General features: G+C 45.2%; 1 protein-coding gene across 14 annotated transcripts in view; it reads left to right on the forward strand.

Annotated features, from left to right (window-relative positions):
- Positions 1-16,107, forward strand: part of LOC147021833 (putative pleckstrin homology domain-containing family M member 1P) — a 126,523-nt gene that overhangs the window by 2,098 nt on the left and 108,318 nt on the right. For 5 of the 14 annotated variants that reach the window (XM_085892228.1, XM_085892218.1, XM_085892222.1 and 2 more), the window contains exons 2-4: positions 1,826-1,921; positions 4,117-4,364; positions 13,684-15,053. In XM_085892228.1, coding sequence (XP_085748354.1) covers positions 1,844-1,921; positions 4,117-4,364; positions 13,684-15,053 — 1,696 coding nt within the window. In that variant the 5' untranslated portion in view covers positions 1,826-1,843. Of the gene's footprint in view, positions 1-94; positions 226-1,822; positions 1,922-4,116; positions 4,365-13,683; positions 15,054-16,107 lie in introns of those variants that run through there. The other 9 variants (XM_085892226.1, XM_085892219.1, XM_085892221.1 and 6 more) reach the window with 5 other exon arrangements.

Genomic DNA, 16,107 nt, shown 5'->3' on the forward strand with positions numbered 1-16,107 from the left:
TAGTGCCCCCTCTAAGTCAGGGCAGGAATTTATCATTTGTTCATGGTGCCGGTGATAGATCGCTGACGCAGCTTCGCGAAGGACACCGTGGGGTCTTTTGACGTCCACGACCGAATTCTGGCAGATGGGATTCCCATTTAATGTCTGTCCGAGGGGACGGCACACACATTGATGAAACGGTTTGTAGCTGCGTCGGAATTCAGACCCACGCTCGATGGCTTTGAGGCGAGTACGCGTCCCTCTTCGTCATCCTGCCAGCCCGTTATTATGATTATAGTTATTTTTTCTGGTCACATCATTACTTTTTTTTTGAAATCCTTATTTTAATCTTTTTCATTTACGAACGTGTGTGCTCCTTCCTTGAACACGGCATCTTCAAATTTAGTTTTCAGTCCTTGTCCCGAGAATGTCCTTTGACTTCAGAAGTGATTTGAGCACAATTCATTTTTTGTAAAAATGTTTATTTTGTACTAATCACTGTATTGTGCTTTTTCTTTTTCTGTGACTATTTCTGCATACGTCTCCTGTGTTGTTGTTTAAAACGAAATTTGTGGTTTCTGCTGAGCCAAGTCACATGGTCTCCAACTCCACTTTGGGGAGGAGCTTGACATATGATAGTTTGGCTCAATGTTGTAATCTTTAATGGTTGGTCTTACATGGTAACATTAACAGCTGCAGACCTTCCAACGCGTCAAAAAAGGAACTGAGCTTATTGGATTGAAACCTATATTTTATCACTCAGGTGATAACCCAGCCAGATCTTGTATAACAATATGCTCCTTCCTCTAATGCCCTATGTTTATGGTATATGTCATTGTGTTGTTGCAACATTAGGAGGTGTCTTGCCTTATATTGTGTTTGGTCATAAGTTTAGTTTGTACTCAGGGTGACCGAGTTAAGGAAAATCTTTAAGTCTCTCTTGTTGGCATGAGTGTAATGTTATATTTTCCCTCGTAAATTGCAGGTAATCTTGATGGCAACCAGCAAGCAATTCTTCCACCTGACCAGTTTTTGCAATTTGAATGTCCTTCCCGTGAGTGGTGTTTGTGGAGCCCAGATAAACTTGTCTAGTTGTTTGGTTGTCTTTTGCCACTTATTATTATTATTATTATTATTATTATTATTATTATTATTATTATTATTATTAGCCCCTGTTGGACTTATTCCGAAACAAGGGCTTATGGATTTGGTCTTGTTTTTCGCGTGCATGCGTGTGTGCGTCCACAACCATATATCGGACATGTATGGACTGGTTTTATTTGTACTTGGCAAAAAGACAATACATGATGGTATACATATGCACGTCATTCCCCCCCCCCCCCCGAGATCATATCGAAGATGGCCGACTGGCGGCCATTTTTGTTTAAAAAAAACCCAACGTTGAACATGTCCTCAACCATTTCTCGGGCATGCATTTACCGATGTTGTTCAAACTTGACACACAGATAACGAATGATGGCTTACATAAGCACGTCATTTTTTTGAGATCTGAACCAAGATGGCCGACGGGTGGCCAATTTGTTCCTTAAATGTGTCCCCAACCATTTCTCGGACATGCACGGTCCGATTTTGTTCATACTTGGCAAAAGCACAGTACATGATGGCATGCACGTGCCCCCCACTTTGTTTTACGATCTGATCAAAGATGGCCGACTGGTAGAGTAGCGGCCATTTTAGTTGTCTATAAAAATGGGCAAGCCCTTTAAGTCCATATAGGAAAATTATTAAAACAACAGAGGCTTTGACATTTTGTCTTTTTTTTTTTTTTTTTTTTTTTTTTTTACTTTATTTTGCTTTCTGTGACCTGGCCGTGTTGTTCCAGCAGGTGCTCTGATATGATTTGATGAGGGATACCGGGCTCTTTTCCCCGATGGCCAATCTTCAAAGAAGTAGCCCAACTTCCCCTGATGAAGTAAAGCAGGTAAACTTTATCCTTTTTCGCTTCACTCTTCACGCAAAGGTCGGTGTTGCCAAAAAATTATCTCCAACCGCTTTGTCAATCGACATGAAATGTCACAGTTATGATGGAGTAGAGATGGGGAATATATGTTTTAAATTTAAACCTGATCGGGCGCATGGTCTGGCTGCCATGATTACTTATTATTTCGAATCTGAGTTCAGGAATTTAAATCAAACATGGTACAAGTTTGTATAATGATGCAATGATGTGGGCGGAAGCATATCTGCTGACGTCACGACGTCGAAGAGTGACCTTCTCGTTTGTACGTGCTCTGAGGCTCATGGAGGAATTGCAACACAAATCCCATGAAAATATGCAGACAAATACATGTGACAACACCGCACTGGACTTCAGAGAAACACAGCCATAGATGTTCGGCGAAGTGATGGAACTTCCTGAGGCACTCTGGGTACCAACAGCACCATCTTTATTAAGTTACCTTTTTCTCTGCAGTCAATAGTACAATTAAGGAGAAATTTATTCCTTCCAATGGATGCCAACCCACATGGTTTTGGCCATGCTTTATCCTTTTGGATGCTGAGCATCAAGCAAGGAAGCCAACATGTACCATTTTCGATGTCTTTGGTATGACTTTGACAGGTCGGAATCAAAGCACTGACTTTCCAGGCTCACAGTTGACACTCTAACCATTATTCACCGAGTCTGGTCGTGGAATGTTTTCTTCAATAATTTTCCCCTTATATTTTGCCTTGAGTAATCCGCTTGTGCACATTTTCCTCCACTCATGCAGTCAGTGCATTGCTTTCAAAGGAACCATGTCCTTTCCTCTACCAGTGGAGGCTGGAGTTTCCCAAGGCAGTGTATTGGCCCCAGTCTTGTTCCTCATGCACATTAATGACCTCCTGGATTGTCTGGGAAACCCTCTTCCTTTTTTCAGATGATGCCACATTGTTGTACCTCATCCCACCGATAGGTAGTCAGCAGCCACGCCACTCTCTGCTGACCTGGAATTGCTTTGATGCTCATTTGATAAATAGAACATGTCTTTCAATCCTGGAAAAGCTTACATCCTAACCATGTCACTCAGAAGGATCATCAAATGAACTTTCCAAACTTTTTTGATTGTTAGCTGTTGGAAGATGTTCAGTTTCTTGAACTTCGAAGCCTCATCCTCATCCTCATCTACGGCCTCTTCTGGGCTGACCACATCACAAAGCTGGCCTTCAAAGTCAGCCACATACTTCCTACGTCGCTCCGAGGCATTCCTTGAAAAAAAAAAATCAGAACTACCTGCAGGCTCCAGAGTCTTTGACCATGACTCAATAGAGTACTGCTCAACCTTATTAGCTGCTGCACCAGCATCACATCTGTCTCTCCTGGATTCTGTGGAATCTAAAGATCTCAACATTATTGGCATCTTTCACAATGAGGCCGAAGAAGGTGTGTTGCCACCGCAGGCAGCTCGGTGGCCTTTCTGTGTTTTTTTTTTTTTTACCGTCCGTCTCCTCCGATTTAGCTTCCTCTACCCTCGCAAACCTCCGACCCTCCCCAACAACTCCAGGAATGCACACCTGTTCTTCCACTTATCACCCATCCGGTTACATCTCCAACATACTTACTTCCTCCATGCTTCAACACTTTCTTCCTCTTTTCTGCTGTTTGTGGAACATCCTTCCTCAAGCTGTTCAATCTCACTCTTCTTCCCTCCACTCATAGCAAGCTGTACACTACTATCTCATGTCATCGCCTATCCCTACCCATATTATTTTTTTACCAGTATTAACCCAACCCTCTTTCTGGCCGGCTACACTTTCTTTTCCTCCTCTATTACTGTTTTATTCATTCTCGTACTTGTGCCCAACTATGTATTCTCCTACTGCCCCACTCTCTGTTTGTTGCCTATTTACCTTCTGTCAGTCTGGCTTTTTCATGATCCTTGATCTTTTATCACAAAACAAATGTTATTCTGTTTTCCATTTTTAGTATTCTTTACTCTCCTGTTCTTTGGAGATTGCCGTTCTGTCCTGTTAGTCAATACTTTTTGAAGTCAAGAGGATGATTTTTTTGATTTTTTTTTTTTAAAAAATGGTGTTTCTGTGCTAGATATAATGTTGGTTGATTCACAAGGGCTTTCAAAAGTGGTGAATGGTTTGTAGTCGTATATGGCTGAACATGGTCTGACACGTTGTGTGCAGGGCATCATGCAAAGCCTCAAGATGGCAGCAAACAGCCTCTCGCATAACCACGTGGCACTTGGGCACACCATCACAAGTAGTGACACGCATGCCAATGCCCTGTGTAATGCTGTCGAGGCTGTCTTTGTGCATGGACTCAGGCCACAGTACATACGACGGGTGCAGGCAACAAGGAGACACCGAAGGAAGAAAGGCCACACTCTTCCTCGGCCAGTCTTCTGGCAGGTCATTCGGGCTGTCACACATCGGTGAGGAAACTAACTTGCAAGGTTCGAGTCGGAGCAATCATGTACGCCTCATTTACAGTTCTCTGCATACTGAGGCTATACTTGTTTCAATTGGAATATGCTTCAGCTTTATGAAATTTTTAATTCCACCTGAGTTGTAATTGGTCAGCTACATAGGTGTGGCCTGCCATCACATGTAGACTAGACGGCGCAGGCACATTGGCCCCCCCTCCCTGAAGGTCATTAATGAGCCAGATCAGTTTCCTTTATCTTCAATCAACACTCTAATAGAGACATAGTGTCTCTGTTGTGACTATGTTTGGTTGGACAAATTGACAATTCAAATCTTTAAACCTGCTCTCTTTAGTCATTAAAGTATAACTTAGTTCAAACTCTTGGATGATAGTCATGTCGAATACCATTCGGTACTATTTTCAATTCATTATTGCGCAGTAACATGAAATAAGACAAATAAATAAATAAGTTGCAGGCAACAAGTTAGCTCTGGAATGAATGTCGAGCTTTTTATATCACTTTGAACGCTCTTTTTATCACTCCGAACACTTCTCCACTCAATGAGAAACGCACCAAAAAAGCGAGCACATCTCACGCCACACGCCATAGCTACCAGTATCGTGTGAAACAAGACGATGATCAACAACTCGCACAATAGCTTATCAAATCACTTTTTAAAAGAAATCTAGAAAGAAAACAAAATTGCCGGCACATGTCGGTGCAAAAACAGTTCTTCGTTTTAACCTGACTTAGAATACGAACTTTTGTAAGGTATGCACCTTTAAAAAAAAAAAAACAGCAAAAATAAGAGACGAGATAGTAATGCTGAAAACAACAATCCCTTAGGACACTTGCATCACGGTTAAACATGATGAAATGAACTTGGGAAGACCTTGCACAGGGTTTAATCTTTGATGCCGCCGCCGCCGACAAAGTCACTTTTACCGATTAACAGCCGATCGACGCAAAACTTCTTCATTCTGAATTCTGAGGATAAGGGGACAATGAGGTGCAACGTGTTGAGAGAGAGAATGCGGTGAATGCAATGTAAGCGCGAGAGGAAAGTGTGATATGCCGAGCAGTACCCTCGCCCAAACTGGTGAAGAGGGTGGATTATTTTTTGTTTTGTGTTTTTGTATATACCGTTGAGGCTCGTATGAGAGCTAACACACAGAACGTACAACAAGGAGAGCATGAGACGAGAGCGGCGGGAGAGGGAAGAAAAAATAACAGTGGGGAGCAGACACATGAGGAGATCTCTGGAAGATAGAGGTGTGGGGTGAGGTGCACAGGGAAAACAAGATGGACACCACAGGGACTTTCAGGAAGGAAAGCAGGGAATTTGAAGGAGGTGGGTTTGGGGGTGGAGTAAAGGGGGTAGAAAAGATCATCGTTTTGGATGGGGAAAGACAAGAGATGGTGAACAGCTGTTTTGAAGACCTGGAGGGAAGACTGGAATTGAAGAGTGTGTGGGAGCTTGTTCCAAAGGCAGGGAAAAAAGAGGAATGAAAGAGTGAAGGTGAGCAGTGATTCTTGATTTTGGTAGTTTCACCAGAAGGGGATTGCTGACGAACCTTGAGCGCCCTGCGGGACATATGGGGGGTGGGGGGGCATATCTCAGACAGAGCGGAGGGTGACTGGTGAGGCCGGAGAGTAGATGGTAGAAGATAGAAAGACCACCGACCTGCCTGTGGTGAGAGAGTGAGAGGCCCAAAGATTCAGCCTCACAGCGGGAGATACCAATGATCCTAAATGCCTTGGTTTCCACGGCATGAAGTCGAAGAATGTGAGAGGTGGGGGCACCAGCCCAGATGGGAGAGCAGTACTCTATCAGGCTGTGAAGGAAAGCTTTGTACATGGTCAGGAGCTCAGGTGTGCCAAGGAAGGACTTTGCACGACGGAGGATGCCGAGTCGGCGACTGGCTTTGAAGGCCTGGTTAGAAATGTGGCTTTCCCAAGAAAGATCATGGCAGATAGTGAGACCCAGAAGCTTGAATAAAAGGACTCTTCCAGAGGATTGTTGCGAAAGTCGATGGGTGGGGGGGGGGGGTCCAGACGGTCCTTTCGGAGAGACATGGAGAGAGTGTGAGATTTGACAGGGTTGAAAGACATGTTCCATGTTTTGGACCAGCTTGTGATTTTATCCATATCTGCAGAGAGTGAAAAGGCTGCTGCTTGCCGATCTGAGGGAGGACAGATGGTATCTTAGAGGGTGGAGTCATCAGCAAATAGATATAAGAAGATTTTCCAGAGTCAGAGAGATCATTGATGAAAACAAGAAAAAGAACAGGGCCCAGAACGCTGCCTTGAGGAACTTCAGCCTGGACAGGAAGAGGGGATGAGAGAACTCCATTAAGAGCCACACGTTGATGACTCTTTGATAGATCTTTTGTGCATCTCAAGTAGACTAATTAGAAAATAGGATTAGCATGGAAATATCATCTAAAGCTGTGTCCAAGGAACTTGTGCTGTGCCCATTCACTGGTGGCTCATGGGCCCAGCCTTCCCGTCCTCAGAGATTTGTCCTGGTGCAGCTCGTCCCAATCCATTTCGGAGACCAAGGCAGTTCTAGTTCCATTCCTTAGATGCAAGCAGCTGGGTTCCGTTGAATGCGCCATCTTTTATGGCCCCTGGGCGAGGCATGGCTTCTTGCAGCGAAGGTCACCACAGCACCCTTTCACCCACACGTGCCACTTTCTCATTGGTGCAAACATGGCCCATAGCTGCTCAGAGGGTTGGTTTGCAATTCCCAGCACCATGTGATAAGATAGTAATCGCAGTGATGGCGACTAAACTATCTCCCTACCACGTTTCCTGGTGATGGGGGTGTATGGATATGGACACCCAGCAGGATTAAAAACAAACCTGTCAAAGGGTGGAGGAACTCCTTGTGAGCCAACAGTCATCCATAACTGGTCCCAAACTGTGTCTTTGCACGTCCTCTGATGATGGTTACCATGCCCAAGGAGTTGCTGTAGCTGTGTCCCATAACCTGATTCTCACGATAATTGAGGTAACAGGGCAACGAGTGTATTATGAGACAGGATTTGTCACTCCTTGGGTGTCGTTTCCCTGGTCTCTGCACATGCTCTGACTGAGGTGAGTGATCTCACCGTGAAGGACACATTCTTTGTCACGCTAGAATCTGTGGTTGATCGGTGCCCCAGGCGAGATACTCTTCTAGTCTTGGGGGACTTCATGGCATCAACTGGAACTGATGGGGATGGTTATTTATGAGATGTGTGTTGTTCCCTTTGGGTATGGAAATGTGAACCAGAATAGCACGAAGGCCTAAGTCACATTTGCTCTGCGGCGAGGATACGGCGGCCATACGCCCTCTGGATTGACAGAAACGTGCGGCGGCCGCAGAGTTTCTGAGGTGGCCTCAGGGTGGCCCTAGGGTATGGCTATATTTTACAAGCCATAAGGTCGCCGTGGAATTATAACGCGGAGTTCTAAGTTTTTTTCATTTCTACATTCGCGGTAGAAATTCGACAAGCCGAAAAAAAACAAAACTGGTAAAAAAAAAAATAAAAATCTACCCATTCGTTACCGTCCGTCTGGCCGCACGTTCGCCTTAGGGCCCCCCTGCGGTCGCCTTGCGGGCACCTTGCGTCTGCCTTGAAAATTATATGTCCGCCGCAGGAACGCCCTGAGGTCACCGTGCGACATCAAATAAAAGACCGTACAGCAACCCCACGTTTTCAGTCTCCACAATTTCTAAATACGCCGTGCGGCTCCCCGAAAAATAAAAACATATGTGACTGCTACATTGTGTGGCCGCCGTATAATTGCTAGTGGCCGTAGATTTTGGAGACCCCACGGCCTCCATGGCAAATGTGACCTGGGCCTAAGTTCCTTCACTTTGGAAGAAGTCGTGGACTTCGGGTGGCTGGTTCATGGTTTCAACACCCACAGGCTCATTGCTGGATATGGTATTCCACTGCTGGTGGTGTGGCAAAGGAGATTGACCATGTGCTCATTGATGGTCATTGGACAATGATTCAGAACTGCAGGGTCTACTGGAAAGGTCAGTTCCTCAATACCAACCACAGGCTTGTTGTATCAACTCTAAAGTTTCAGCTTAAATCCAGGAGGATGTTACCATGCCAACCTAGGCTAGATGTTTGCAAGCTCAAGGATGAGAGTAAATGAGTTTTCTAACAGACTGATTGGGGATTTGGAGGGGGGGGGTCTTGGTGTTTTGGGGAATCCTGAAGAGTTGTGGAGTGCCTTCAAGACTACCATTCTTGATGTTGACGGTCGATGTCTTGGATCCCACCGTCGGGTGAAGAAGAACTTTGCCTCCCAAGGGACACTGGATACCATTGACCAGTCGCAGGGCCGGGCTTAACGGCAGAGCTGAGATGTTCAGGGAGTTGAGGCGGTAAACTGTACGTGCACTAAGGGTGGACAAGGAGGCCTGTATGTTAGAAATCTGTGAAGAGCTAGAGCACCACATGTGGTCAAATGATTCTCGTCTTGCTTACAGAGGATTTCATGCATTGCGTTCCTCCAAACCCATCCCTCAGTGCACTGCAGTTAAAGTGGAGGGTGGTGGGCTCTTGACGGAGGAGTCCGACGTGAGAGCCTGCTGGGCCAGTTACTTTGAGCAGCTGTACCAGGCTTACCTACCAGCTGTTGAGTTGGATATCAGGGGTGTAACTATACCTATTGCTGACCCTCCAATCAACTGTGAACTGCCTTTGTTTGTGGAAACACCGCTTGCGGTGAAGTGGTTGAAATGCGGTAAAGCTCCTGGCATTTCTGGAATCCATACTGAACTTCTCAAGGCTGGTGTAAATGCTGTACTCGTGTCATTGCATGTGGTTCTGTGCTCTGCCTGGAGCATAGATGTCATCCCAATTGCCTGGAAGAGGAGCCTTGTTGACCCTCTCTGGAAATGGAAGGGTGATCACCAGGACTGCAACAACTACCGAAGGGTGACTCTGCTCTCAGTGCCGGACAAGGTCTTTGCTTGGATAATTCTTGTTCGGGTTTGCCACCATCTGCTTGAGCACCAGCGCCCAGAGCAGTCAGGCTTTGCACCAAAGAGATCAACGATTGACCATATCCTTACTTTTCGAGTCCTCACTGAACGTAGACAAGTTTCGGCTGGGGCTGCTTACAGCCTATGTTGATCTCCGCAAAGCAATAGATTCAGTGAATCAGGATGCCCTCCTGAGGATTCTCATTCTTCGTGTGGTGCCACCAAAACTGATGAATCTGATTTCTGAACTATACTCTGGTATTGAGTGCTGTGAGGTGTGGTGGTTCCATCTCCGACTTATTTCCAGTTGTTGCTGGAGTTCGTCAGGGTTGTGTCCTGGCCCCCACTCATTTTAGCGCCCGTGTGGGTTGGATGTCGAAGAGAGCAAACTGCGGTGCATCATTTGGGAATGTCAAGATCTCTGACTCTGTTTTCGCCGATGATTCAGTCATCTTTGTGGAGATGATGGATGTCCTTATGCGGGCCCTCGAGGCGCTGAATGAGGAGTCGGAGCTGCTGGGATTGCGGGTTTCTTGGGTCAAAACAAAGATCCAGGATTTCAATGAAATCTTGGTCCATGTTTGTGGTGACTATGTTGAAGTCACGGAGAGATTCAATTACTTCGATAGTGATATTCATATCTCTGCATGTTGTAAGCCAGAGATTGATATCTGTGTCGGGCCTGTGGAGTCATGAAGTCACTGAATCATGGGGTGTGGCGCTGTCGGTACCGATGCAGGAGGATGAAAGTCTGAGTCTTTAATTCGTTGGTCCTTCCATTCTTGCTCAATGGATGTGGGACTTGGACTCTGACGAAGGATCTGAGATGGAGACTTTTCTCCTTCTGTACCAGGTATCTTTGGATAATCCTTGGCTATCGCTGGTCAGACTTCTGTCCAATGAGCGGTTGCTGAGAGAGACTCAGGTGAGATTTGTTACCTGCATAGTGCGTGAGCGTCAGCTGCAGCTGTATGGACATGTGGTTCGTTTTCCTGATGCTGATCCTGCTCACCAGATTCTCTGGTAGCAGGTTGATTGGCATCTCAAGGACATGAGGATGGGAGAGGCAACTAACTGCTTGGGTGATGACCAGAAGGAGGCCCCTGGAGTACCGGTGTAAAATGGACGCAGCGATGCACTGCTCCGGTGCATGCTTCCATACTTGACCTCACCTGTAGCAGTGTGGATTACCTCCCTTCTGCAGGAATTGTCATGCAGAGCAGTGATTGTAGTGTTGAACTGGCTTTGATTGTGTGCATTTCATCATGTAATGCCATGTAATGTGTGGATGTTGCTCTGTTTGCACGGCTGCGCTATAAGAAAGTGTGAGGAAGGAGAGGGTTAAGAGGGATAGGGAGAGGAATAAAATGGATTGATGAGGGATTTCAGAAACGGGAGAATTACAAAGGGGGATTGAAACACGCACGCACGCACGCACGCACGCACGCACGCACGCACGCACGCACGCACGCACGCACACACACACACACACACACACACACACACACACACACACACACACCGCATTTCCCTGTCCACCGATACAAGGGGATGTGTAAAATAATTAACAGAATTACTGTTGAAATATCTAAACTTGGGATACCTTATGTGTTGAGTGCGACACATTTCCAAAACCGTAACAGTATCTTTCTGCATGCTCATTCATCTTTTCACTTTTCCTTCATTGTGTCATTTGTTGTCTTCATTCCACACGTTACCTGTGGCTCCAAAAAGAATTGTTCTTGCTTACTGAATGATCACATGGCACTTCACTTGCTCTCACCATTCTCACCCTGTGTCTCCAGACTATTCGCAAAAGTACAGCGCCTTCAGAAAGTATTCACACCCTTTGACTTTTGTCACATTTTGTTGCGTTACAGCCTGAATTTTAAATGGATTTAAATTTTAAAAAATGTTACCAATCTTCACAAAACACCCCATAACGACAAAGTGAAAACATGTTTTTAGAATTTTTTACAAATTAATTAACAATGAAAAGCTGAAATGTCTTGAGTCAAGTATTTGACACTCCTTATTGAGCTCAGGTGCATCCAATTTCCTTTGATCGTCCTTGAGATGTCTCGACAACTTCATCGGAGTCCACCTGTTTCCAATTCAATTGATTGGACATGATTAAGAAAGAAACACACCTTTCTATATCAGGTCCCACAGTTGACGGTGCATGTCAGAGCAGAAACTCCACCATGATGTCCAAGGAACTGTCTAGAACTCAGAGATAGAATTGTGAGGAGGCATAGATCTTGGGAATGGTATAAAACAATTTCTTGAGTGTTGAAAATTTCCAAGAGCACAGTGAGCTCCATCATTAGGGAATGGAAAGAATATGGAACGACCTAGACTCTTCCTCGAGCTGGCTGTCCAACTAAACTGAGAAACCAGGCAAGAATGACCTTGGTCAGGGAGGTGACCAAGAACCCAATGACCACAGTGACAGAACTACAGAGTGCTTTGGCTGAGATGGGAGAACCTGCCGGAAGGACAACAATCTCTGCAGCACTTCACAAATCTAGGCTTTATGGGAGAGTGGTCAGACAGAAGCCACTCCTGAGAAAAAGGCACATGACGGCACACCTGGAGTTTGCAAAAAGGCATGGGAAAGACTGAGAGGAAAAGGTAAAAGGTTCTGTGGTCTGATGAGATGAAAATTGAGCTCTTTGGTCTGAATGCAAAGTGCTACGTCTGGCGGAAACCGAGCACAGTTCATCACCCATCTCACACCATCCCTTTAGCATACAGCTAAAGCAACACTAGAATAGCTTCAGAACAAGAAGGTGAAAGTCCTTGAGTGGCCCAGCCAAATCCCATACTCAAATCCCACTGAGACTCTGTGGAAGGACTTGATGATTGCTGTTTCACCGACGCTGTCCATCCAATTTGACAGAGCTTGAGCAAATCTGCAAGGAAGAATGAGAGAGAATCTCCAAATCCAGATGTGCAAAGCTGATACAGACATACCCAAGAAGACTCGAAGCTGTAATCACTGCCAAAGGCACTTCCATAATGCTGGTCGTATGGCAGCTTAGCTGCTGGGTAGTTATCATTTCTTGAAGCGTGACTGTGTCGCTGATGCAGTGCCCCTCTACCAGTACACACACTGGAATTGATACTCGTTTCGCCGTCCTCGGAAGGATGACAGGCTCAGTCAACCCCCTGGTGTATTAATTCAGCGGCCGACGGGGCTTGAACTCAGGATCCCAAGATCCCACTCAGGATCCCTAGGATCCCAAGCCGCCACCGTAACCACTGAGCCAACACCAGGCTCGCTTCCACAATGTATTGACTCAGGGGTTGATTAGTTATAATTATTGATGTGAGATATTTCAGCTTTTCATTTTTTATTAATTTGTAGAAATTTCTAAAAACTCGCTTTCACTTTGTCATTATGGGGTATTTTGTGTTGATCGTTGAGAATTTTTTTTTTAAATTCAATCCATTTTAATGTAAATTTAGGCTGAAACGCAACAAAATGTGGTAAAAGTCGAAGGGTGTGAATACTTTCTGAAGGCACTGTAGGTGCCGACTCATCCTTCATTCACCACCCACTATGACCTTTTCCCTCTAATATCCTGCACTGTCCTCTTTCCTTTCTACCAGACATGACAGACCTCTGTAGCTACAACTTGGCCAATGCTTTGATTTATTTTTAAAAGTTTGTTCTCCCCTTTCTCCCCAAACCTCCTCTCTGCCCATCTCTTCCAACAATGCAACCATGATGATGTCAACTGGGATTGTGTATGGCTATTTTCACCAATGTTCAATCAAAAAGCCCTCATAGTCATTTTAATGCAATATTTGTCTTTTTGCACATACATAGTTATTTTAACTTTTTCCCACTTTTATCATTCTGTCATTATGGCAATGTCAGTTCGCTCATTTATGTAACTCTTTTATTTCCATGTCTTACTTTTAATTTTAGCCTGGTGTTGGCTTAGTGGTTAGAGTGGTGCCTTGGGATCCCAGGGTCCTGAGTTCAAGCCCCGTTGGCTGCTGAATTAACACCAGGGGGTTGACTCAGCCTGTCATCCTTCCGAGGACGGCGAAATGAGTGCCAGTGTACTGGTCCCGGTGTATGCCCCGGTTAGAATAGGTGTACCATATCCCTGTGTGTCGTAAGAGGCGACCAGGGTTGGCGTCAGGAAGGGCATCCGGCCATAAAACATTGCCTCAAGAAAAAGCCCAACCCCTGCACAGCAGGGAAAAATGGCTGTAAAAACGGTAATTTTTTTTTATTTTCTTACTTTTAATTTTCATGTGTACTTCCACCGATTCTCTCTCTCCATCTCTCCATCTCTCCATGTTTATTACCTCCCTCAGTGATGTCCTGGCACAGTTGGGAGGCCTGCGATGCATAACTACAGATGTTGGACGATGCCGTGCTTGGCTGCGCGTAGCACTAAACGATGGCCTGCTTGAATGTTACTTGGCCTCCCTTCTTGTTGACCCAATATCCTTGGCTGAATTTTATTGGTCATCAGGCCTTTTGCTAGATCCTGAGTGTAGCGCCCAGCTTCAGACACTGGTGCAAGGTCTTAGTGGACTTCCCTTTCACCTTTCAGCTAATGCCAGTATGCTGAATGAATGGACTACGACACCACTTTCGTTGGCCGGACTCTGCATTGTCCGACATTCAGGTGCAGTCTCTCTAGAAGCTGCACCAAGGCGTGCTGTGAGTTGCAGCAACGTCACCTCTCTAGCTGACAGTTTTCAAGGATATGACGTATCTGGGGTGCCACCAGCTGGACCAGGCCGTAGCTACAGCCTGTACGAGGGTCTTGCAGCAAATATAGAAAATGACGGTGGAATTTTGGACAAGACAGCAGGACTTGTTTATGAGAGCAGCAGCTTTTGTGGCAGTCAAGGTGATGGCAGCTATGGTAGTGAATTGAGTAGCAACACCGATGGGTTGAGCCTCCCTGAGGACCTCATCATGGATTTGGTATCACCAGCTCAGTCAAGCGATCAACAACAAGAGAAGTTACCCTTGGAACATGGTTTCTGTAACAATGCTGATATTGCACCACAGAGAAATAACATTAATGAGAGAACATATGTGGAGAAATTGGAAATTGCGGTAAGTGAATCGTCAAGCTTTGCGTCCAGCTTGGCGCTTTCACTTCCTCGAAGCAGTCTCCTTTCTGCCGGAGATGGCTATCAGCCTGAGTTCTCTGCATCAGTGAGTCCAGCATCAGAAGCTGAAGAAGCGTTTCCTTTACCAGACACTGAAGATCAACATCCAACCAATGAGCTTACATCCTTCACCAGGTCTAGGTTCAGAAAGGTATCTGGTGTGCATTATCAGGGTGTAGGTGGAGAGGACACATTTATTTGCAAAAGCATTGCAACTCAAAAAATGGCTCCAGCAAGAATATATTCGAGCAGAAAGCATCCATCAACATCAAGTGACTCTCCAGTAGTTGACAAGTTAGATGGTGCTCCTGTGCTCGAAACGTGCATCTTAACAAGTCCCACGAATAATGGTCACCGTGACTTGTTTGGCTCTGAAGAGGACATTTATCGTCTCAGCCAAGAGGCAGACATTACTTTTTTGGATGTTGGTCATAAGGATCTACCTTTATCAGGGTTGCCTGGGTCAATGAATGCAACGAGCAGACATGATGCTAGCGTTGGTACAAGCTCACCCCCACTGTTGAAGGAGGTCAAGGTGATACACAAGAGAAAAGCTGGTAAGATTTTTCTTTCTTTTCAAAGTCATGTCGAAGGAGCACACAATTTGAATTGTATGCAAATGATGTAGACTTCAATCCTTGACATTAATCATGCTATGGTTACAGGTTTTGTTCTAAATGAGAGTGTTTGCCTAAATCTGCTCGTATTACTACACCTGTCGTTACGCTTTTCTCACCTTTCTCCTGCAATTTGCTCTCCTTTTGCTGTGGTCTATCCCTTTGCCCTATCTTGTCTGTTGATCTAAGGCCCCCATAAACCTCTCCTCTAGTTCTGCTCTTCAATGAACCTCGATACCTGAATACAATTTTTGTTTAAAAAGCTGTCAAACATCTTGGTTTTTTGGGCTCCCAACTGAGTGTTGGCTCAGCTGGGGGCTTGCATTGTGGGTCCTGTCACTCTGTCCTTCTGTCTGGCCTCTGCTCAAAAATGACGATGCATTTTTATGCCTCCGCCGACGAAGTCGCCAGAGGCATTATGCTTTCAGGTTGTCCGTCCGGCTGTCCGTTCGTTTGTCCGTGCATTCGTGATTCCCTTTTAAATTAACGTTCTCTGCAACCGCTTGTCCGATTGACACAAAATTTTCACCATCGGTACGACTACTCGTGTGGAATGTTTTAATGATAATTATGATGTCACAGGTCACGTGTGGCAGCCATGTTGGAAAAAGGAAAAACTTTGCACCTCGGTATCTCCAAAACCGCTCCATGGGAAAAAAAATTGAAACTTGGCACATGGCAAGTATTCCTTATGGGGAATAAGTGTTGTTAGCCATGATGTCATCGATGAAGCGGTATCCCAGCTAAAATTTGACACGTAGAATGTTTTATACAATCGGTATGAAAAATTTTGAGGGTCGTCTCGGGATAAATTGGTTGACAGAAAAACATTGATGATGTCATCGGTCACCTGGTTTTAAAAAAAAAAAAACCTTAAAAAAATCTTCTCCAAAATGGCTTAGCAGATTGAGACGAAACTTTACAGGTATGACCGCCTATTCATGACGAGCAAAAAGTTCCCTCCCATTGACGACGTCGGTCACATGGTCTGGCA

This window comes from Eptatretus burgeri, chromosome 8 (assembly GCF_056783735.1).
Source record: "Eptatretus burgeri isolate ZD-2024b chromosome 8, Ebu_testis_v1, whole genome shotgun sequence".
Lineage (NCBI taxonomy): Eukaryota > Metazoa > Chordata > Myxini > Myxiniformes > Myxinidae > Eptatretus > Eptatretus burgeri.